Source organism: Chlorocebus sabaeus, chromosome 9, assembly GCF_047675955.1.
Source record: "Chlorocebus sabaeus isolate Y175 chromosome 9, mChlSab1.0.hap1, whole genome shotgun sequence".
In the NCBI taxonomy this organism is placed as follows: Eukaryota; Metazoa; Chordata; class Mammalia; order Primates; family Cercopithecidae; genus Chlorocebus; species Chlorocebus sabaeus.
Window position 1 is genome coordinate 10,345,569 of NC_132912.1, and position 26,389 is coordinate 10,371,957.

The 26,389-nt window shown below is 37.6% G+C and overlaps 1 protein-coding gene across 1 annotated transcript in view; it reads left to right on the forward strand.

Moving 5' to 3' along the window:
* Positions 1-25,962, forward strand: part of LOC140712452 (uncharacterized) — a 113,344-nt gene extending 87,382 nt beyond the window's left edge. The window contains exons 2-3 of the mRNA XM_073019513.1: positions 19,511-19,631; positions 25,009-25,962. Coding sequence (XP_072875614.1) covers positions 19,511-19,631; positions 25,009-25,962 — 1,075 coding nt within the window. The remainder of the gene's footprint in view (positions 1-19,510; positions 19,632-25,008) is intronic.
* Positions 25,963-26,389: the final 427 nt, after the last annotated feature.

The window sequence follows — 26,389 nt, forward strand, 5'->3', positions numbered from 1 at the left end:
GAAGATTTTTTTTTTTTTTTTTTACTTTGTCTTACAACCTGGACTTACTACCGTATTTAGTTTGTACTTAAATTGTTATTCCTTTTGGCTGAGCATGGTGGCCTATGCCTGTAATCCCAACACTTTGGGAGGCCTAGGTGGGTGGATCATTTGATGTCAGGAGTTTGAGACTAGCCTGAGCAACATGGTGAAACCCCATCTCTACTAAAAATACAAAAAATTAGCCGGGCATGGTTGCAGGTACCTGTAGTCCCAGCTACGTGGGAGGCTGAGGCAGGAGAATTGCCTGAACCGGGGAGGGGGCAGAGGTTGCAGTGAGCCGAGATTGCACCATTGGCACTCCAGCCTGGGTGACAGAGTGAGACTCTACCTCAAAAAAAAAAAAAAAAAAAAAAAAAAAAATTCCTTTTAGATTTATTCTCCTTATTAGTTGCTTCATTCTGGAATTTTCCTTTTTAGGTATTAGGGATTTGAAGCATTCCTCAAATGTTTCATGGCCACCATTTAGTATTTAAGACTGAAATGTTCCTATTTCTAGCAGGGACATTTTTGTTTGAGATATAAGTAGGAACTTGAGGTGCTTACTGCTGTAAGTGTAGACTTTCATTTTCCTCTTTTTAGTCTCCTAATTCACCTCACTGCATTCCAATTTTTCAGTTTCCGGAGCATTTCTGGCTTGTTTCAGAGGTAAAAGGTTTGTTTCTACTTCTTAGGAATCTTTAATCTATAGACACATAGCTCCAACTTCTATTAATACACACACATACTAGCAACCCATATTCATTTTCACTCCTTTTACGTCCTCTCCTCAGCTACCAAAGGCTAGAAGCCAGCTTGGGAACTGCATGTTTCAGAATTGTTTAGGAGCAGTGTTCTAATTTTCATTCTACCAATAAAAGCCACGTGTCCAAGGTTTGGAAGTAGAGAAAAAAATTACCATTGTAGGTACATATGTTTTGCATAATACAGACATGAAATTTAGCAGGTAGTTTCCTGCTATTCTATTACAATCCTCCACTTTTGTGCTGAAGTCAGTTACTTTCTGATTTTCTCTCATTCCTGCAATTTTCTGATTTCCTAGAAAGTAGTAATGGTTTTCTCTGATCTTCACTTCCCATACTTTTAAACATTTTGTGGCTCCCAATTATCTCTATTAAATCTCTCCCTGCTTCAAAAAGAGAAATGTCCTCCTGGGTGCAAAGTCATTTCTCTGTTATTCACCTGCCTTTTCATGTCATACACTACTGCTTCATTAAAAAAAAAAAAAAAAAAAATCTAATTTCATCAAAGATAGAGTTCATTTATCTGGTTCTTAAACTTTCACAAGTTATTTCTTTTTTTCATTTTAATCTTATACTTTTATGAATTTGGGGGGTATTTTATTATAAACTTTTTATTTTTTACTTTAAATTCTGGGGTACATGTGCAGAATGTGCAGGTTTGTTACACAGGTATACATGTGCCACGGTAGTTTGCTGCATCCATCAACCTGTCATCTAGGTTTTAAGCCCTGCACGCATTAGGTGTTTTTCCTAATGCTCTCCCTCTCCTTCCCCCGCACCCCCCAACAGACCCCAGTGTGTGATGTTCTCCTCCCTGTGTGCATGTGTTCTCATTGTTCAACTCCCACTTATGTGGTGTTTGGTTTTCTGTTCCTGTGTTAGTTTGCTGAGAATGATGGTTTTCAGTTTCATCCATGTCCCTACAAAGGGCATGGACTCATCCTTTTTTATGGCTGCATAGTATTCCATCATGTATATGTGCCACATTTTCTTTATCCAGTCTATCATTGATAGGCATTTGGGTTGATTCCAAGTCTTTGCTACTGTAAATAGTGCTGCAATAGACATACGTGTGCATGTATTTATAGTAGAATGATTTATAATCCTTTGGGTTTATGCCCACTAATGGGATTGCTGGGTCAGATGGTACTTCTGGTTCTAGATGCTTGAGGAATTGCCACACTGTCTTCCACAACGGTTGAATTAATTTTCCCTCCGACCAACAGTGTAAAAGCATTCCTGTTTCTTTTAGCAATGATTTATTTATTCAAGGAATAACTGAGTACCACGTTTAAGCCAATTCAGGGTGCATATAAAAAGGTGTTAAATGCTTCAAGCACTTATCGTATTCAAGCACTTATCCGTCTCATAAGGAATTAATAGTTAAAATAGTCATTCAAGTAACAGTTTCAATAAATATCAAATAAACATATGGAAAATAGGGAAGTCAGTATATTCAATATGACACAGAGAGAAAATTGCAGGGTGCAGGGAAGACTCAAACTGGACCCTTGATAAAAGTGCTTTTGGGAAAGTTAGAGAGAAGGAGGGGCAAGAGAAAGATGGAAAAGAATATACTTGCAAAGCCTTGGAACTAGAAATAATGGTAGCAACTTAGAAGCAGTAAGAATGAGATGGAATGAAATGTAAATGATAAATCAGTTAGATTTATGAGCACAAGATTACTAGTGGCCTCAGAAACCAGGCCAACCTCATTTTATAAGAAATGGGAGTGGAGAATTATCAATCAGAGAAGATGGCATGATTACACTGTATTTTAAGACAACCAGTTTAGCCTTTGATTTAGCTGGCATGAATGTCATGAGCCTCCAAGTTGCCAGTTGAATTTGAAAGGGATTAAGCTCTATGGCCAAGGGAGGCTCATTATTAATAAGGCAGTGACAGGTACCCAGAATGCCAAGGGTACAATTATAGAAAACAAAATGTGCAATAGGAAAGTGAGCAAAAAGCAGACCAAAAACAGTGACATTTGTCTTTGTCAAATGATGTATCCAGAAAATCCATAGAACTTCAGGGATTGGAGTCAGAGAGCTTTCATACTTTTGTTCTTGATTCCATAGTAGGAACTAAAATGCTGGTTGTTGTGATACAGTCTTTTAAACATGAGTAGCTCTATCTCTATTTCTTCTGTCTTTAAAAATTCTTAGCCAGTCTCTATGAAATCTATCATTGTCCATACCGTATTTACCAGCACAAAAGACTGAAAGCACAGACAGTCTGAGCTACCACCCTGTTAAGACTCAGTAGAAATTAAAAGTGGAAAGGGATATATCAAAGATACATCATAATTCTGAGCCTAGATAAGAATGAAAGAAAAATTCAGATTGGAGCTACCAGTTCACTGATGAATAAGGTCATCTAGTTTTAAACATGTTGACTTGGAGATTTTTTGACAACAGAAAACCTTTCAAAAACTATTTTTTAAAATTTATTTTACATGACACATTATAATTGAGTGACACATATATTTTTTAAAATTAACTTTTTAAGTGATACATTATAATTGAACATTTTATGGGGTATGCTTTGAGGTTTTAACACATACATGTTGTATAATATCAAATCAGGTAGTTAGCATCACCTCATGCATTTATCATTTCTTTGCCATGAGAACACTCAAAAGCTCTCTTCTGGCTATTTTGTAATATATATTACCTTACTGTTAACAATAGACACTTCCTGTGCAATAGAACACCAAATCACCCTATTACTCCTAATTGTAACTTGTACCCATTAACCAGCCTCTCCCCATTCTTCCCTCCCCAGTCTCTGGTAACCACAGCTCTATTCCCTCTTCTACTTTTTGAATGTGTTTGGTATTTTTTGTTGTGGTTTTTTTTTTTTTTTTTTGAGACGGAGTCTGGAGTGCAGTGGCTGGATCTCGGCTCACTGCAAGCTCCGCCTCCCGGGTTCACGCCATTCTCCTGCCTCGAGACTCCCGAGTAGCTGGGACTACAGGCGCCCGCCACCAAGCCCGGCTAGTTTTTTCTATTTTTTAGTAGAGACGGGGTTTCACTGTGTTAGCCAGGATGGTCTCGATCTCCTGACCTCGTGATCCGCCCGTCTCGGCCTCCCAAAGTGCTGGGATTACAGGCTTGAGCCACTGCGCCCGGCCTGAATGTGTTTTTTTTCTTTTTTTTTTTTTTTTTACCCATATAAGTGAGATTGTGTAGTATTTATCATTCAATGTCTGTTTTTTTCATTTCATATGACATCCTCCTGGTCCATTCATGTTGTTGTACATTAAATGCTTTTATTCTTTTTTATGGCTGAATAGCTTTTCATTGCATATATATACTACATTATTAAAAATCCTTTTATCTGCTGTTGGCCACTTTGATTCTACATCTTGGCTATTGTAAATGGTATTGCAATAGACATAGAAGTATAGATATCTCTTTGATATGTTGTTTTCATTTTTTCTGGATTTGTACCCAGGAATGGGATTGCTGGATTATATGGTAGTTCTATTTCTAATTTCTTTTTTAAGAGACAGGCTCTCACCCTGTTTCCCAGGCTAAAGTGCAGTAGTATGATCATAGCTCACTGCAACCTCAAACTCCTGGGCTCAAGTGATCTTCCCACCTCAGGCTCCCAAGTATTACAGTTGAGAATACAAGCACATAGCACTATACCTGGCTAATTATTCTTACTATTATCATTATTATTTTTGTAGAGACAGGGTCTTGTTTTGTATTTATTCTTCCAAATATTTAAATGTTTTTGTAGAGACAGGGTCTTCTTATATTGCCCAGGCTTGTCTCAAACTCTTGGCCTCAAGTGATCCTCCCGCCTCAGCTTTCCAAAGTGCTGGGATGACAGGAGGGAGCCACCATGCCCTGTCCTGTTTCTAATTTGTTGAGGAATTTTCATGTTTTTCAAAATTGCTCTATTAATTTCCAATCCCACCAAAAATGTGTAACTGTTCCCTTCTCTACACATCCTTGCCAGCACTTGTATTCTTTTGTCTTTTTGATAGCAGCCATTCTAACTGGAGTGAGATGTTTTGTCATTTTGGTTTTGGTTTTGATTTTCCTGATGATTAGTAATGTTAAGCAGTTTAAAAATACACCTGGCAGCCATTTGCATGTTTGCTTTTGAGAAACGTCTATTAAGGCCTTTTGCCCATTTTTAAATCAGGCTTTCTTTTTTGCTAAGTTTCTTATGTGTTCTGGAGACATATCTATATATTTATTTTGAGACAGTGTCTTGTTCTGTCATTCAGGCTATAGTGCAGTGATGCAATCATAACTTACTGCAGCCTCAAACTCCTGGGCTCAAGCAATCCTCCTGTCTGAGCATTTCAAGTAGCTGGGACTACAGGTGCTTGCCGCTGGGTTCAGTGATTTTTCAATCTTCACTTTTTGTAGAGATGCAGTCCTGATTTGTTGTCTGAACTGGTCTCAAACTCCTGGACTCAAACAATCCTCCAATCACAGGCTCCCAAAGTGCTGAGATTAGAGGTGTGAGCCACTGCACCCAGCCTCTAGGTTTTTAATACTTGTTCATTACACATTTTGAGCTTGGTTGGTTACAGTATCTTTTTTGGTGTTGGTGATTATTTGTGAATTATAACAAACCAAAATTTAATTTATTTGCTGTCTGGCAACTCACAATACTTTACTACCTCAGAAGTTTTTATTATTTCCCTCACTTCGTCCTTTCATAATATGACCTCTTTCCTCACCGGGACCCAATTCTTTGGAGCAATCATAAACAGAGTCCTAGAATTAGAAGAAAGAAATGAATTTTAGTGTACAATGGTGTCATAGAACCAGGAATAACAGCATATAGCCTCGTATTCACAATACATGCATACCTGTGCATGTATATCCATGTGTGCATGCACAACTACATATAAACCCATGCATATATATGTACCTCTCATATATACATATGCATATAGGGGTGTTTTTATTTGTGTGTGTGTATAGGTAGGTAGGTAGGTAGGTAGATAGATAGATGGATGAATGGGTGGTGAGGAGGCTTTATGTCCATGTTCCTGTTTCTAAATCAACTTATCTAAAATAGTGTGCATTTCAGAAAGAGCCTAAGTGATTTGCAGGGACACACAGTAATAAGATTAGATCACAGTCTCAATTCTGATAATGACTACTATCCAGTGCTTTTTCAACTGGACAAAGAATTCTGAGAAGCTGTCTGATCAGACCTGTTGGGGGGCACAATATGCCCCTTGAGGGTTTTTCACTAGAATAAATTTTAATAGAAAATTGATTTAACCAGAAATCTCCCTGCCAGTATAGACACGAAGTCAAATATCTAAACTTTATGGAGGAAGAGCCCCCACTTTCACTTCTACACTAGCAAAGAAACTTCTGCATGAAAGCAGGAGACTCTAGCTCAGGACGCTTTGTTTTGTAGAAGCATATCATGTCTGTAATTTATCTTGGTCTCAGTTGTGAAACAGGTTTGGGGGTTCTCATGTTTTGTTTCCCCTTTTCTTCTTCCACCTTTGCTTTCGCTTCCATATTTTTGGTTACTTTGGCATTTGCTAAGAGTGAATCACTTAGGCTGTTTCTCAAACACACGCTATTTTAGATTATATGATTTAGTAACAGGAACATTGACATGAAGCCTTCCCATCCATCTATCTTTCCGTGTATGTATGTATCTATCTGTCTATATATGTGTGCGTGTATGTATCATCTACCTTTGTATCTATACACATGCGCACACACACATATATATAAAAACACAATTATGTGCACATTTAATGGATGTCTCTATGATCATAGGAGAAGCTGTGATATTCATGTCAAACCCACTGTTTGCCATACTGGGGTGATTCATCAAAGTGTTAGAATAACTCAGGGAGAAATAAAAACACAGCCTGTGTAAGCTGCTAGCTCTAAACATCAAATTTCCACCCAACCCCCAACCCCTACCCAGAGAAACTTCAAAACGGTTTTGCTTAAGATGGTTTTTTTTCCCCCCATTCAGGCGGTGTACTCTTAATGATACCATATTGATTTTGTAATGTTTAATTTAAAAGGATGGTCAGGCTAGTACATAATCTTGTGTCGAATAAGACAGGGTCATTTATATGGCAACACACCAGATGAAATGTAAAAGTACCGAGTGACTAACAAGTACATAATTCAAGCCAAATCACATTAGGAGTGTCTGTGTAGACTTAAAAAAAAGCATCCCAAGGGACGGTGGTGCAGCTCTCCCTGGAAATCAAAGTTACACAAATGATATGGAGTTCTTACAACTGGGATTAAGAACTGACCCACTGTGGGAATTCACTCTTGCCTCCTGACCAGTGGTAGAGACTACTCTCCCATACTTTCTGGTTCTGTAATAGTCAATGTTTAAATTTGGAAATGGCAATAATAATTAGCCTGTATCATAGACTAATTCTGAGTATTCATGAAACAGTACACAAAGTCCTTAGCACGCTGCCTGACATAATACAACATTTAATAGATGACTTTCATTCTTGTTCTTCTCCCTTACTCATTCATTCAACAGATAATTACTGAGTGTTTACTTACTGCTAGGTGCTGGGTGCCAGGCAAGCAATAGATAAAGTTCATGTTCTAGGTGAGAGAAGGGCAGGGGCAATAAATAAGGCTATTTATATGTATAATTATATACATACATAAATTATATATAAATTATAAATCACATATAGTTATATGTAAATTATAACTCATATATAACTGTAATTATTATACATAAAACATAGGTATAATTATACATACATATACTTATATATTATGTAATATAGTATACATGTAATTATATAATTATATATACATATAAGTATACATCTGTAATTGGTATAATATACATACATGTCATATATTATATATGTTATATATTATATAGGTATAACAAATATATGTATTATATATGTATAATATAGAATATGTATTTATATATAATATACAATATGTAATTATAATATATAGTATATACTATATACTATATTATATTTGTAATATAAATTTATATATAATTATAACTATATTATATATTATACATTATACATATATACATATATGATGTATAATATACATTATACATATATACATATATGATGTATAATATACATTATACACATATGATATGTAATATATAGTTATGATTATATATTATTACAAATATAAATAATATATAATATATGTACACTATATATGTATACTATACATATCTGTATAATATGCATTATATATTATATGTATATGTATTATATATAGTTATATATAAACTTATAGTATTTAAGTTATATGTATTATATAACTTTAAGTTATATGTATTATATATAGTTACATATAAATTTATGGCATAAATTTATATATTATATATTAATAATTATTTATAATTATGTTGTTTATATATAATATCTATGTATCTATTATATTTTTATATATAATTATAATTGTTTATTGCCCCTGCCATGACTATATATATAGATATAGTCAGGTGGTAAAAATGCCATAGCAACAACAAAAACACTAAGCCGATATAAAGGAATCAGTGTGCTGGGTGATGGTAGGAGGAGCATGCCACTATTTTGATAGGATGGTTAGACAAGTCCTCTCTCTGATGGTGACCTGTGGACGGAAACATGAAAAGTAGGAGGGAGCAGGCCCCGTGGATGTCTAAGGAAGAGCAGTTCAGGCTGACAGGGAAGTAGGTGTAAGACCCTGAGGCTGGACAGTGCTTTGTTGCCTAGAGTTCAAGTCAAAGTCACATACAAGACAAAATGAAGAAATAATGAAAAGGAAAGAAGAAATTGAAGGATTTTGTTGTTAAAGGAGAAATGGAATTCCAAAGTGCCATATTATACTCAGCCCTTACTATATATGCTCACTTGATTCAAACTAGGTGCTCAATAAATGTTGTTGAGTGGATTTATAAGCAGTTACAATGTACTGAGTACTTACTATCTGTTAGATATAGTTCTAAACACATCGTATGTGATAACACATGTAATCTCCACTATATAGGTTGGTAAGCAACAGTCATATCATCAGTAAAATGTTAAGATAAATTATTAAACAGATAGATTGTGAATATTTATGAAACAACCAACAGTCTAAGAGTGTGTTTATTTACAGGAATACAAACATTTCTTTCTATTGTTGATGGTCCCTAAATAATTAAGTCTTAGGATTGCAGATGATATTATAATTTCAGGTTGCATAAGAGTCTCATGTTATCCTCCCTCCATAAGCTGAACAAGTCAGGATATTTTTTACCTAATGAACAAGTTGAATTAGAGCTACTTAAAAAAATAAATAAATAAATGGAATCAGATTCCACAAATGAAATTCTCTACTTTCTCTCTAAGCACTTTCCCTCTTCAACTTTTGTAATTTGCGAAATAAAAAGGAAGAGTTCCCTTATATTTCAGGTGCCCAGAATCAGCGCTGTAATGTTTAAAATTCTTCCTTCTTTATTCTCATGGAAGTCCCAGCATACCCAGTGCCTGGGTCCTCACAGTCATTCCCCAAACTATCTCTTTGAGCTGGTCTTTCCTTGCCACATTGAGATGTCTATTATTTTACTCAGCCTTTGAAGACCACTTCTATTTTTACCTTGTAAACCATCACACTTGTGACCTCTGAGAGCAAACTAGTTCTAACTCACGAATAATCTAGTCAGTAAAGATAGCAGTGTCCAATTTTCTATTGAGTTGTATCTAAACTCTTTGTTCACCCATTTCACAATCAGGAAGCTGTGCTGATTTTGTAACTGGCACGGTTCAAGGTTCAGATGTAGGTGCAAAGATAAAGATTTTATACAAAGATTATGACAGAACTTTGATTCTCAGACTTACAAGCAGTAGCAGGATGCATATTCAATAGCCATAGTGATAGATTTAACTGAATGAGAAGTTAGGATGCTCTTGGAAAAGTTCTGGTATCAGATGATATTTTCCGATTTAATAACCACATAATAAGCACTTTTTACGTGCCTCAGAATTTACCTGCTACAGTTTTGATAGGTTCCAATAGGCAAGTGTGGGGTTCTTGCCTTAAAATTTACATTTTTGTTTGCCACAACACTGATCACGATATGATGATCACGGATCACCCTATGCACCCAGTAAATAGATAGTTGTGGCTCTGTCACTAGTTGAGTTTGTCACCTTGAGGAAATATTTTGAGCCCTTGCACCTTTTTTGGATTAGATCTTCTCTAAATTTTCATGTAGCTCTTAAAGTTTATGGTCAAACTTGAGTTGGATAATCAGAAAATTTCCCTGTGTGCTGAATATGTTTCCTTAAGGATTGTTCATAAGCTCAAACATTAAGTATCCAGTAATAGAAGATTGGTTAAATAAATTACGGCATATTATTATGATGGAATAACATGTTATTTTTAGTGACTGTAAATCTACTAGTACCTATTAACCACTGTTCATTGTTGAATACAAAAACAGCTTATATTCTGTGTGTTACATGTATTATATATTTAAAAACAGTTAATCATACGTAGTATTAACTCATTGATATTACATATTTATGGAAGGATATTAACCACAATTTCATTAATTTCTGGAAGAAAAAATTTCAGGTAAATTCTATTTTTGCCTTTATATTTCCTTCATTGTTTGATTATTTTCACAATGTTCTTGGATCGTCTTAAAACTCAGATAAAAAGGCTGAATATAATATTGGAAAAATAAAATTGACTATCATTGATTATCAAAATAAACGTAAAATATAACCTGTGATTATGTAAATGAATGTGTTTTCCTTTCAGAAATTTTAGAGCTTCCTCAACTTATAATCAGAACAAAAATCTCATTTCATTCAAGCATTAGAACATTCTAATGGTAGAAGGGAGAGTGGATAATGCAAATGTAGAAGTCTAATATTATGATTGTAGCCTTCTTGTCTGAATTTTAAAAACAATACAGTCATTTTTCTGAGGCAATGTAATGAGTTCATGAAGAAAAATCAAATTCTCAGAATGCGAATCTCTCACTTTCTTTTTATTTATTGGTCATAACACACAATTAGCCCATTAAAAGATTTTCCTTTCATGTCTCATACGAAATGTGAGCTGCTTCATTTCTTCCCTCTATCCCATGCAGTAAAAACTGCAAAAGAATCATTGTACCTGAATCCAATTGGCAGAGCCCTTTTCAGTTTCAAAGTGGAACAGTTATTGCTGTTCTGTACCCCCTGCTTGAAATTCTGTATTCCCAATTTAGACTGTCAAAAAGCGATGGCTAATTATTCTCATAGCAAAGATAATCACACCAATTATGATTCTTAAAAGAACTGAAGAGACAAAAGTACAGATAAGATTCATAAAGACAAGTTGGGGGGAAAAAGGGTGATTTTACATGTTACTAATCTGAACCTGTATAGTCTTTTCCTTTTGGAAAGAATAACAATTAAAAATATATGAAAGGATCACATTATCCTTGTTCAATCCTTAGGAGGCGGAAGATCCGTCATTCGTATCATCTTACTTATTCCCACACATAAGGACCACTGCCAGCCTCCTGTTTGTAGCTGTCAAAAACCTCACCTTCTGCCCACTCCAAAATGTATTTAAAAAAAAAAGATTAGCGACAGCTCTAAGGAAATGAAAGTTATGAAAGGAAATATTTTATTCAATCAAGAGAGTTTATCTTTAGGTGACTTAATGGAATTTAGTAAAAGTTACAGATAAACCATGAGTTGTAGATAAATTCCTAACCACCTCCCCAAGGCCTCACTTCTTAATACCATCACATTGTGGGTTCAGGTTTCAATATATTGAATTTTTGAGGGGAATTTTAGTCCATAGCACCCTTCGGTTTGCTATTTGGAATTAGGCAAGAAACAAATTAATGAATAATAAAAACACATATGTGAACTTGTTTCTATTTTACTTCTAAACATAGGGAAAACTTATGCTACATTAGTAAGAATATCACAAATATTAACACAGTTATCTAGATTATACTTTTAATTCCTACCTCAAATATTTGATAATTCACCATGAGATAGATTTTATTTTAAAATTTTACCTCACATTTTGGATCGTGTCAATCATGGTGATTAAAACAAGGTTGCCTTTAATCTATGACCTACTAAGCCTGCAAAAAAATTCAGAAAACAATTCATATATAATCAATATTGTGCTAGAATTTAAATGATAGGATCCCAGAGAATCTGAAGACTTTAAAACTTGCTGACACAGTGGAATATATTGTCACGACAGCACATCCTTTTTCCTGTTCTTTGTTCTTTATTTCCATAGGAAGATAACTCATTTTCTCAGACAATTTGAGAAAACTGCTATGTTAGAAATCTTTTTTAGAGTAGATAGGTTATGTAAAAAGCAGTAGAAATGTGTATCTTTTTGTCTTAGTTCAAACTATTACAACAAAGTAGTACAGACTGAGGGGCTTGCAAACAAAAAAAATGTGTGTTTCACAGTTCTGGAGACTGGAAGTCCCAAATCAAGGTGCCAGCATGGTTGGGTTCCAGTGAGGACCCTCTTCCAGGTTGCAGACTGGAAAATTCTTGTATCCTCGCATGGCCAAGAGAGGAAGAGAGGGAGAAGCTCTCTGGCTTTTTAGGGCACTCAATCCATTCATGGAGGTTCTACCTTCGTGACCTCATCACCTCCCAAGGGCTCTGCATGCTAACGTTGTCACACTGGGGCTTAGGGTCTCATTATATGAATTTTTGAGGGGACACAGATTTGCAGTGCGTAGCACCTTTCAGTTTCCTGTTTGGAATTAGGAGAGAAATCAATGAATGATTAAATTAGTAAGAACTTACTGCCTGTTACAAGAAGGCACAGTATGGGTTGCAGTGAACACAGGTGGAGACATAGGCACCTGGCATCATTTTAAGCATCCATGTAAATGAACCAAGTGTGTAGTTGATATGGGGGACATTAGTTGACCTCCCTGCTGTCTGAGCTGCAATGATTTTACGCGTATGATTTCCCATTTTCTACGAATACTGTAGATGTCATGAGAAAATAATGCCCAGGGCTGCCACTTGGCTGAGATGCGGTCCTTCCTGAAAGTGTCACACAAAGGGGTTCTCTGAGGACTCCCAGCCATGCACAGATCTCTTTTTCCCTCTCTGCCTGTTTCTTCACTCCCCCTCATGCCCACACTCCTTCCTCCCTTCCCTCAAATGTTCTGTAGCTGTCAGGTTTCTTTTATAGAAATAAGTGAAATTATAATGAGACAAGAGTTAGACGTGCTGGAGATGAAAGACTTTAAGGAAATTAAAAAAAAAAAAAAAAAAAAAAAAAAGGAATTGCCATGCTATTTGAAAGCTGTAAGGAGGAGGAAGGAGGGTAGATGAAGGATCTTACCCTGCTTGGGAAGCTCTCTTCTTGCACATTTGACTTTCAAAAATGCCTCTGATCATTTCCCAGGGAGCTGGTGATGAATTGAGTTGGATCCAAACAAAGCCTTCACAGCTGGGGCTGGAAAACCTTGAGACCCAAAGACCCTCTCCTTCTGGCCCGAATGGTCATAGCCTCTTATGAGAAGCTCACTAGGTGTGACCTCTTCAGGAAGTTTGTCATTGAGAACAGATGCCTGCCCACTTCTGGATTTTTATAACATAGCCAGTTGTCTGTCATATCCGGAGGTGATATTCTGCTCAGGATTGATAACTGAGGTTGATGCTCTCTGTCCCAGTAGAAGCAGAGTATTAGAGCTTACAAAAATTTAGAGACTTACTGATTATAATAGCAAGCAAGCATGTGTATAGTACTTTACATTTTACAAAATGCATTCATGGACTTTATCATCTTTGTTTTTGTTTTTTGGGTTTCTTTTTTTTTCCCTAAAAATGTTATGGGTCTTGTGTCCTTATCATCACCATTTTACAAATTAAAAAGTAGTAAAAGTCACATACATTGTAAGCAGTAGAGCTAGATGTTAAACACAGACCTTTTATTTTAAAATATCTCATTTTATAGCTGATGCAATTTATGCTCAAAATGTTAAGTGACTTGTGCAAGATCTCACTCAATTCTAAATGTAGAAGCAAAGCAGGCATCGAAATCCTGGGCTTCCTGATCCTGAACAAGCAGCCATGACTCCCTATGTTCTGGGTGGAGGAATTGTTTTGGTGTGAAATCTGTGTCTTGTTTTTTGAGATAGGGCAGGTTTGGAGTGGAATATTGCAGGTTTAATTCTGAATATGATGAGGTTGAACTGTCTGTAGTGGAGCTGAGTGGAATTCCCTGAGGTATCTGGAGCTAGTGTTCCTGGAAGATACCTAGACAGGAGATACACACTTGGAATTCATTGGCAGTCAGACAGAAATTTAATCCAGAGGAATGGATAAAAATACCCAGCAGGAGTACATTGAGCTAGAAGAGAAATGGATTTATAATGTAGTGCTGGAAGATGGCAACATTTAAGCCATAGGTAGGAGGTAATCTTTTTGAGCAAAAATGAGAAGAAATAACCAGATAATTGGGTAAATTGGAAAAGAGTTTTTCTCTGCAATCATAAAAGTTTTTAAAAGTCTGCAAATTAAGTTTTAGTAACTCATTTGGCAGCAGAGCTTGGCCTGACTGACGTGAGGATGCATACTGAATTTAGGGACCTCCTTGATTTACTGTAAGAAAAAAAACAAAACAAAACTCAGATTAGAATCGTGATCTGATTAAGTGAACCGTGATTCTCTGTTATTCTAAATCCACCCATCTTCTGTGACAACCAAACTAGAGACAGACAGGGTTGTGATGGTGTTAGCTACTTTTGCCTCTATCAAGGCCAAAATAGGGCATTGTCTTCAGAAGTTTTCTCAGCAGCAGGTGTTGTGTGTGTACTTGTCTTTTCCTAACATAACTCTTTGACCAAGAGAGCAAAAACCCAACACAGGTGATCTATCAACCCTTGAAGGCAGCCTTTCCAACTCTACACAAATTCAGGAAACAAACATGGAATGGGTTTGAGATAAGCCTGAGCCTATTGTGAGGTTGACTTTAGCTCAACTTTTGTTTACCAAATGACTCCCTTGAGTCTCATGATGAGGTTCAGGACATGGCACCCTAAAATATGGTGCCTTGTCATTTGAGAAAACAGCAGAAAACACCTTCGCCTAGCTCCTTCTCCCCTGAAGCAAGTTATAAGCACCTATGTGAGAGATGCTCTCCATGTATCCAGAGGAAGGGAGTGTCCTTGTCTCTGAAGACAAAGGGACACAGAGAAGAATCTAAACAAACAGACATTAATAAGTCCCCCAACTTTGTACCATTAGATCATACTCCTTCGTCCAATCATACTTCTGCATACCTGCCCACTTTTTCATCAGATTTACCATAAAAATATACAGGTTTCCCTGTTTCTTTGGGTTAATTTCCTTATGAAGTCTTCTGTGTCGTATAAATATGAAACAAATTTGTATGTTTCCCTTTTGCTAGTCTCTTTTGTTATAGAGACCTCAGCCATAAACCTAACGATGGGTGAGGAAAACCAACTTTTCATCCCTTACATTCACCCTAGCAAGTAGATCTTGGTGACATTCTAGATCCCCAGAAATTACCATTCACTCAGGGCCACTAAGAGCTCTGGCTAGATGTTTCCTTCTTGCCGGGACACTGTTATCCTGGGTGTCAGTCACGGCTTTCACAGCGTCTTTACTAGAAGTTACCCAACACCTCCCTCGCTTCTGTCCTGGGTTTGTAAATTGACTCAGGTCAGTATGAAGTGAGGAGTTGTGACTTCAATAAGGTTTCTTCAACCAGGCTGCTCTTTGGCTGGCCTGGACTTTTCTCATTATACAAATTTGGTAGAAGAAAGAAAATAGTGTTATGCCCTTATGTGACCCTAGGGATCCATGGGAATGCAGTCATAGGTGAGGAAGTGCCAGGCTGCATCCTGTTATGGTTATTATACACACACTGCCTCTGCTAGCTAAATACCAAATGTTGGTCTCCACCAGCCTGGGATCCTGCCATCCCCTCTGAAAATCAGGAGCCCCTTCTTCAGCAAGGGTTCCTGTTCAACAGCAGCTCTGAGCTCCTAAATACAGCCACGAGGACTGACTCACTACCTTCACTTGCCCTGTGTATTTCTCAAGATGGGAATGGTCCCATCTTTCTGGTTCTCTCAGAGGTCATAGGCTAGTCTCAGGTGAGTGGTGGGATATCATATGATAAATCCACTCCACCACCCCTTTCTCGGTGGATGTTTGGACTATTTCTTCGATCATATTTCAAAAGATTTTGTTATGTTGCCTTCATTGAGATATTTTTTAAAAGAATGCAACTTGGGTGAATGGGATACACTTTTGTTGGCACCAGGTTTCGTGATGGGGGCTTGTACCTGGCTGTGAACAGGGCATTTTGATCAGGGCATGTATAGACTTACATTAAGTCAGACAGGTGCTTAAAGTTGTAGAGTTGATGTAAAACTGCCATAGTTTGTGTATAAGACTCTCAATCAGCCATGGGTATTTTGACCAAAGGGCTGGTTATAGTTAGTACTACACAAGTCAGTGCTTACTTCTGTACAAGAAGAGATCTAAGCAAAAACATTTGGACTTCTGCAAAGCAAAGGCCACTGATCGTAGACAAAAGGCAGGTGATCTGAATCTAAAAGGGCATAGGTGAGCAGGTGGTCTTAGAGGCTTTGCCCAGAAAAATGTGGCCTATCAAGAAAAAGATGGCTACATGGGTCACAACCCTTCCTTCTGGGATGGGACCTCAAGATGAAGATGGCCTGTGCTAACCACCTTTGTTTTCTCAAAGGACAGACGCTTAAAACCAATATATTTGGTACCCAAAGCAGATCTTTTGTGAACATCTCCTCTACATGATGAAAGTGTTTCAAGCAATAATCATGTAATAGAAATAATTGTTTTCATTGTTTGTTCTCTGGTTGTAAAACAATTCACCAATCCAAAGAAAGAATATATTTATATTTAAAGATGTTATTTAAATTCAGTATGATATTTCATATATGAACTAAAATTTGAACTTACCAATCAAAAATATTACAACTCTCAGTGGGTACTCTGTCTTCATTCTTTAAAATCTTAAACGCAAATGGAAACTTCAGGTGTCATATAGACAAAATTGAAGCAACTGAAATTACTCTGTCTTTGCAATCAAGGCATCATCACTGCTTATTATAATCTACTGGGGGTGGGGGCTCGGGGGAGCTGGGAGTATAAATAGCACCAGAAACAAGCTCAAACAATTGCAAATGTTTACAGGTTTGCTTTAAAAAAATAATTGACAAATAATAATTGTATATCTTTAGGAGGTGCAGTGTTATATGTTGATATATGTATACATGGCAGAATGATTGCATCCAGCTAATTAACATATCTGTCATCTCACCTGGCTACCATTTTGTATGTGTGTAGTGAGAAGATTTAAAATCTACTCTCTTAGCAATTTCGACATATACAATATATTATTATTAACTTTGCTCAGCATGCTGTGAAATAGATAACTAAAACTTACTCCTATCTAAAACTTTGTACTCTTTGAACACACTTCTCTCCCCTCCCCAGCCTCTAGTATCCACCATTTCTGTTCTCTACTTTTAAGAATCTGACTTTTCTAGATTACACATAAATGTAAGATCTCATAGTAATTGCCCTTTTGTGACTGGATTATTTTACTTAACCTCATGTCTTCTTGGTCCATTCATATTTTAACAAATGACAGGATTACCTTCTTTTTAAAGATATTCCACTGTGCATATATACCACATTTTCTTTATCAATCTTTTGATGGACACTTAGGTTGCTTCCATATCTTGGCTATTGTGAATAGTGCTGCAGTTAACATGAAAGCACAGATATCTTTTTGATGTACTGATTTCTCTCCCCTGTATGCCCCAAATTGGGGTTGCTGGCTCATGTGGTAGTTCTATTTTTAATTTTTTGAGGAACTTCCACACGGAAGTTTCCGAAAATGGTTGTACCAATTTACATTCCATCAACAGTGTACTAGAGTTCTTTTTCCTCTACATTCTCACCAGCATTTGTCACCTATCACCTTTCTGATAATAGCCATTCTAACAGATGTGAGGTGATACCTTGTTGTGATTTTAACTTGCATTTTGCTGATGATTACAAATGTTGAGCATTTTTTATATATCTGTAAGCTATTTTTCTATTTCGGGGAAACCTCTGTTCAGGTTCATTGTCTGTTTTTAATTGGTTATTTTCTTGCTATTCAATTGAGTTCCTTATATATTTTGGATATTAGTCCCTTTTCATACGAATGGTTTGCAAATGTTTTCTCCCAATCTGTGGATTGTCTCTTCAGTCTGTTGATGTTTGATACAATCCCATTTGTCTATTTTTGCTTTGGGATTCTATTGAAGAAATCATTGCTCAGACCTATTTCATGGAGATTTTCTTCTAATAGTTTTATATTTTCATGTTATACATGCAAGTCTTTAATTTGTTATGGTTTGATTTTTTATATGGTGTGAAATAAGGGCCTAATTTCATTTTTCTTCATGTGGAGATTTCATTTTCCTAACATCATTTGTTGAAGAGACTATCCTTTCCAGATTGTTGTTGGCACTTTTGTTAAAAACCAATTGACTATAAATATTTGGGTTCATTTCTGGGCTTTCTTTTCTGTTCTATTGGCCTATGTGTCTATTTTTATGCCAGTACCATGCTGTTTTGATTAATATAGCTTTGTAATACATTTTGAAATAAGGTAGTGTGATGCCCCCACCTTTGATTTGTTTGCTTTTTGCTTAAAAGAAATGAAAATTGCCTTTGTTATTGTACTTAGGGTCTTTTATAATTCTCTACAAATTTTAGAATCCTTTTATTTTTATTTATGTGAACAACATTGTTAGAATTGTGATAGAGGTTGCATTGAGTCTGTAGATCACTTTGGGAAGTATGAACATTTTAACAATATTAATTCTTCCAATAAATGATTATGGGGTATATTTCCATTTATTTGTGTTATATTAAATTTCTTTCATCAGTGTTTTAAAGTTCTCAGTATACAGGTCTTTCACCTAGTTTCAATTTACTTCTAAATATTTCAGTTTACTTTTTGATGCTATTTTAAATGTGATTTTTAAATAGTCAATTGTTAGTGCATAGAAATGCTACCATTTTTGTATGTTGATTTCATATCCTGCAACTTTATTGAGTTTAGCAGTTTTACCTGTATTTTGGTGAAATCTTTAAGGTTTTCTATATATAAAATTAAGTTGTCAGCAAGATCATTTCACTTCTTCCTGATCTATTTGGAGGTCTTTTATTTACTTTTCTTGCCTAATTGCTCTGTGTCCGGAGCTGCGCGCCCCGGCCATAGCGAGTAATTATTGACGATTAAACGCCTGAGCTCTATTCATTTCCACCTCTCACCTCCTTCCCAGATTTGTCTTTTTCCCTGTATTAAATACCTCGCACAAGATGGCGCGCTTCCTGCTTCTTCTTCACCCATCTTTCCCGCACGCGCGAAAATTGTTACTTCATAGCAAAATGGTTACTTCCTAGCGCAGGCGCAACATGACGACCGACCGTTGAAACCGAAACCTGCCTGGCCGCGCCCTCTGAAATGAGATCATTTCCGCCTTGGCCCAACCCCTTCCTCTCCAAGTGTATATAAGGCACTGCATTACTGCCATTAAACGAGACTTGATCAGAGCACTGTCTTGTCTCCATTTCTCGTGTCTCTTGTTCCCCAAATTCCCACTCCCTCCTCCAGGGCCTGCTTCGACGATCCCGCGGGCCGGGATACGTGGCGCCCGAACAGGGACCTGGAAACGAGGGACTCTGTGAGGAAGAGGACGCCAAAGGACGGTCGAACGCTAACGAAGACAAAAGAAAGTGAACTCTTCCGATCACCGCGGGAACCTGCCGCGTCAGAATCGAAGGTAAGTGACGCGTCCGAAATGGGACAAGAATTAAGCCAACATCAGATCTATGTAGGACAATTAAAAGAGGCTTTAAAGATACGAGGAGTAAAGGTTAAAGGTAATGATTTGTTTAAATTTTTTGATTTTGTAAAAGACACTTGCCCTTGGTTCCCACAGGAAGGAACTATTGATATTAAAAGATGGCGTAGAGTAGGGGATTGTCTTCAGGACTATTATAATACTTTTGGGCCAGAAAAAATTCCTGTGACTGCCTTCTCTTATTGGAACCTCATTAGAGATTTAATAGATAAGAAGGAGGCCGATCTGCAAGTCATGGCTGCGGTCGCTCAGACAGAGCATATTTTAAAGGTTAGCTCCCGCTCTAACCTTACAAAGCCTCCGCAAGATACGGAGGAGGATCTCATTTCCCTCGAAAGTGATCATGAGGAAATCAAGTCTCCTTCTGTAACAGATAAAGAAATGCCACACGAAAACAAACCAAAAAAAATACCCAATTTTACAGATGCTTCAAAAAGAGGAGGAAATTAATAAGCCTAATCAATCAGACATAAATTGGGATGATTTAGAGGAAGAGGCGGCTAAATATCACAACCCTGATTTGCCTCCCTTTACTTCATACCCGCCCCCATATAATAAGACACATAATGAGGCTTCTGCGCCCATTGTTATGGCAGCAATAGATCCCAAAGAAGAATTAAAACAAAAAATTGCTCAACTAGAGGAACAAATTAAACTTGAAGAGTTACATCAATCATTGATAATTAGGCTCCAAAAGCTAAAGACAGGAAATGAAAAAATACCCAACTCAGACGCTATGGAGGGTTCCTTGCGCCCACCTCAGCGGCCTGGACAACATGTTCAAAAAGGGGGGTTAGTTGTTAGCCGACATGGAGAAGACTCCTCCCCCAAAGACGTTTTTCTGGTCACTGAAACCATAGATGAACGGGGACAGGCTTGGAGGCATCATACTGGATTTGACTTTACTATTATAAAAGAGTTAAAGACTGCTGCCTCTCAGTATGGGGCTACTGCTCCATATACTCTTGCTATAGTGGAATCTGTAGCTGAGAATTGGCTCACTCCTACAGACTGGAATACCTTAGTTAGGGCAGTCCTTTCTGGGGGAGACCATTTAATTTGGAAGTCAGAGTTCTTTGAAAATTGTAGAGACACGGCTAAAAGAAATCAACAGGCAGGAAACGGTTGGGATTTTGATATGTTAACTGGTTTAGGTAATTATGCAGACACTCAGGCCCAAATGCAATATGATCCTGGATTGTTCTCGCAAATCCAGGCTGCCGCTACAAAAGCCTGGAGAAAACTTCCCGTTAAAGGAGATCCAGGGGCCTCGCTCACAGCGGTTAAACAAGGACCTGATGAGCCATTTTCAGACTTTGTGCATAGACTTATGACCACGGCAGGTAGAATCTTTGGAAATGCAGAAATGGGTGTAGATTATGTTAAACAGTTAGCTTATGAAAACGCTAACCCCGCCTGCCAAGCGGCAATCAGACCTTATCGAAAGAAAACAGATTTAACAGGATACATTCGCCTTTGTTCAGATATTGGGCCCTCATATCAACAAGGCCTAGCAATGGCCGCCGCTTTTAGCGGCCAAACAGTAAGAGACTTCCTCATTAACAAAGGTAGAGATAAAGGGGGATGTTTTAGATGCGGTAAAAGGGGACACTTTGCAAAAGATTGCCATGAAAACCAAAATAAAAATCCAGAAGCAAAAATTCCAGGCCTTTGCCCAAGGTGTAAAAGAGGAAGGCACTGGGCAAACGAATGTAAATCTAAAACTGACAGTCAAGGAAATCCTTTATCCCCTAGGCAGGGAAACGGGATGAGGGGCCAGCCTCAGGCCCCGAAACAAGCATATGGGGCAGTCAGCTTTGTTCCAGCCAGCAACAGCAATCCATTTCAAAACTTAGTAGAGCAACCCCAGGAAGTGCAGGGCTGGACCTCAGTTCCACCTCCCACACAGTACTAACACCTGAAATGGGACCACAAACCTTAAATACCGGAATATATGGACCTTTACCACCTAATACTTTTGGGCTGCTTTTGGGAAGAAGTAGTGTCACCATGAGAGGCTTACAAGTCCTCCCTGGAGTTATCGATAATGATTATGAAGGAGAAATTAAAATTATGGCCAGAGCTATTGATAGTATTATTACTGTCCCTCAAGGAGTTAGAATAGCTCAGCTAATCCTGCTACCTTTGGTCAAAACAAATAATAATATCCAACACTCTAATAGAAATATAAAAGGTTTCGGATCATCAGACATATATTGGGTGCAACCAATTACAAATCAAAAACCCTCTCTAACCTTATGGTTAGACGGGAAGGCATTCACTGGACTAATAGACACAGGGGCTGATGTAACTATCATTAAACAGGAAGATTGGCCCTCTCATTGGTCTACTACAGAGACTTTAACTCACTTGAGAGGAATTGGACAAAGCAGTAATCCTAAACAAAGTTCTAAGTACCTAACATGGACAGATAAAGAAAACAATTCAGGCCTTATTAAGCCATTTGTCATCCCTTACCTACCTGTTAACCTTTGGGGGCGAGATCTGCTCTCTCAAATGAAAATTATAATGTGTAGTCCAAATGATATAGTTACTGCACAAATGTTAACTCAAGGATACACTGCTGGTAAAGGTCTTAGAAAAGGAGAAAACGGTATTCCACAGCCTATACTGGTTTCAGGACAACTTGATAAAAAGGGGTTTGGAAATTTTTAGCTCAGGCCACTGACATACCTGCACCCCAAAGGTGCGCTGACCCCATTACTTGGAAGTCAGATGAGCCCGTTTGGGTTGATCAGTGGCCTTTACTCAATGATAAACTAAGTGCTGCCCGACAGTTAGTGCAGGAACAACTGATAGCAGGACATATTGTGGAAAGTAATTCTCCTTGGAATACACCTATTTTTGTTATTAAAAAGAAGTCTGGCAAATGGAGACTCTTACAAGATTTAAGGGCGGTAAATATCACTATGATCCTTATGGGTGCCTTACAACCAGGATTGCCTTCACCAGTTGCGATTCCTCAAAAATATTTTAAAATCATTATTGACCTTAAAGACTGCTTTTTTACAATTCCCCTTCACCCTGCTGACCAAAAAAGATTTGCCTTTAGTCTTCCATCTACAAATTTTAAACAACCAATGAAGCGCTATCAATGGAAAGTCTTACCTCAGGGTATGGCCAATAGTCCTACCTTGTGTCAAAAATATGTAGCTGCTGCTATAGAGCCAGTCAGAAAAACATGGACACAAATATATATTATACATTATATGGATGATATTTTAATAGCAGGGGAAATTGGCGAACAAGTCTTACAGTGCTTTGCCCAACTCAAACAAGAGTTAACAGCAGTCGGACTACAAATAGCCCCAGAAAAGGTACAATTACAAGATCCATACACCTATCTTGGTTTTCAAATTAATGGACCTAAAATCATTAATCAAAAGGCCGTTATACATTGTGATCATTTAAAAACTTTAAATGATTTCCAAAAATTACTGGGAGACATAAATTGGCTTCGGCCATACTTAAAACTCACTACAGGAGAGTTAAAACCTCTTTTCGATATATTAAAAGGAGACTCTAATCCAAAATCCCCCAGGTCCATTACTAAAGAAGCATTAATAGCACTCCAACAGGTGGAATATGCCATTGCAACACAATTTGTTACCAGTATTGATTATTCTCAGCCATTAATATTCATTATTTTTAACACAACAATAACCCCTACTGGCTTATTCTGGCAGAGCAATCCCATTATGTGGGTACACCTGCCCTCCTCCCCTAAAAAGGTTTTGTTGCCTTATTATGATGCCATAGCTGATCTAATTATCTTGGGAAGAGAAAACAGTAGAAAGTACTTTGGAATAGAACCCTCTGCCATTATACAGCCCTACACTCAATCACACATCCATTGGCTGTTACAAAATACGGAAGCCTGGCCAATTGCTTGCGCTTCTTACACTGGCACCATTGACAACCATTACCCACCTAACAAACTCATTCAATTTTGCAAACTTCATGCATTTGTGTTTCCCCATATTACCAGTAAAGAACCCCTCAATGACGCATTACTAATTTTCACTGATGGATCTTCCACAGGACTTGCCGCTTACACCTACAATAATGTAGTCGTTAAATTCCAGACCACTTATACATCAGCTCAGCTAGTCGAATTGCAAGCTATAATTGCAGCATTATCAGCTTTTCCTTGTCAGCCACTTAACATTTACACAGACAGCGCCTACCTGGCTCATTCAATACCCCTCTTAGAGACCGTGCCTCAAATTAAACATATTTCAGACACAGCTAACTTATTTTTACAATGTCAACAACTTATTCAAAAAAGGACTACTCCCTTTTTTCTTGGGCATATCAGAGCACATTCAGGATTACCGGGACCTTTAACACAAGGTAATGCAACAGCCGACATGGCAACAAAAACCATAGCCACAGTCACTACAGACAATTTACAACAAGCACAAAAAGCACATGCCTTACATCATTTAAACGCCCAAACCTTAAGACTCATGTTTAAACTTACTAGAGAACAAGCTCGACAAATAGTTAAACAATGCGCCAACTGCATAACGTATTTACCTGTTCCTCATTTAGGAATTAACCCCCGAGGACTCATCCCCAACGAAATTTGGCAAATGGACGTTACTCACCACTTAGAATTTGGTCAACTAAAATATATCCATGTATGCATAGACACCTATAGTGGATTCATTAGTGCAACTCTCCAAACAGGAGAGGCCACCAAACATGTCGTAGCTCATTTATTACACTGCTTTTCTATTTTAGGAATACCCAAACAAATTAAAACAGATAATGGCCCTGGTTATATAGCCAAAACCTTTTTACAATTCTGCAATACCCTACAAATTAAACATACCACAGGCATTCCCTACAATCCCCAAGGACAAGGTATAGTAGAAAGAGCCCATCTGTCATTAAAAACTGTTATCACAAAATTAAAAGGGGGGAGCTGGTACCCCGTGAAGGGTACCCCCAGAAACATACTCAATCATGCCCTGTTTATCCTTAATTTTTTAAATTTGGACAGTCATGGAAAATCTGCTGCCGACCGTTTCTGGCATCCTGAATCTCAAAAACAGTTTGCAATGGTAAAATGGAAAGATCCACTTGATAATTCATGGCATGGCCCCGATCCAGTTTTAATTTGGGGAAGAGGCTCAGTATGCATCTTCTCACAAAAGAATGATGCAGCCAGATGGCTGCCTGAAAGATTGGTAAGACAAATAAATCATAACCATTGTCAGTCCAGGGAAGATAAATCTCCCTGAGAAGTTTCTTCCTTTTTGTTTTTCAGGAAATGAAGTCTAACATGAGATTCCTTTGGAGAATAATCGCTCTATATAACATAGTGACAGTCTATGCAGGTTTTGGTGACCCTCGTAAAGCAAGAGGATTACTACGAAAACAATACGGCCAGCCTTGTGACTGCAGAGGGGGACAAATATCTGAACCTCCGTCAGATAGAATCACCCAGGTGACTTGCTCGGGCAAGACAGCGTACTTAATGCCAGACCAGTCGTGGAAATGTAAGTCTACCCCAAGAGACACCTCGCCTAATGGGCCGCTCCTAGAATGCCCTTGTAGCTCTTTCCAATCTTCTGTACATAGTTCCTGTTATACCTCCTATCAACAATGCAAATCAGGCAATAAAACATACTATACAGCCACGTTACTAAAAACACAAACTGGAAGTACCAATGACGTACAAGTATTAGGAACCACTAATAAACTTGTACAATCTTCTTGTAACGGCCAAAAAGGAAAGCCTGTTTGTTGGAGCACTACTGCTCCCATCCATATTTCTGATGGAGGAGGCCCATTAGATATTGCAAGAATTAAAACCGTCCAAAAAAAATTAGAAAAGATTCATAAAGCTCTATATCCTGAACTTCAATATCACCCCTTAGCCCTGCCTGAGATTAGAGATAATTTTAGGCTCGATGCTCAAACTTTTGATATCCTCAATGCTACTTACAATTTACTTCAAATGTCCAATACAAGCCTAGCCCACGATTGTTGGCTTTGTCTTAAAATGGGCCCCCCTATTCCTCTAGCTATACCTAACTTTTTGTTGTCCTATGTCAATTACTCAAATGAATCCTTGGTAAATAATTCCTGTCCTATTATCTCTCCCCTCTTAGTTCAACCGATGACGTTTTCTAATTCCTTTTGCCTCTTTTCACCATCGTATAAAAGCACTAAAGAAATTGATCTAGGCTATGTTATGTTGACAACTGTACCTCCATAATCCATGCCACCGACCCTTTGTGTGCTGTAAATGGCTCGGTCTTCGTCTGTGGAAACAACATGGCATATACTTATCTACCTACAAATTGGACAGGGCTTTGTGTTCTGGCCACTCTTCTCCCCGACATTGATATCATTCCTGGAGATGAACCTATCCCCATCCCTGCTATTGAACATTTTATTTATAGACCGAAACGAGCCATACAATTTATTCCCTTATTGGCTGGACTAGGAATCACCACTGCTTTTACAACAGGAGCCACAGGCCTAGGGGTCTCACTAACCCAATATACTAAATTATCCAACCAATTAATTTCAGATGTACAGACCTTATCCAGTACTATACAAGATTTACAAGACCAAGTAGACTCATTAGCTGAAGTAGTTCTCCAAAATAGAAGAGGTCTAGATTTATTAACAGCAGAACA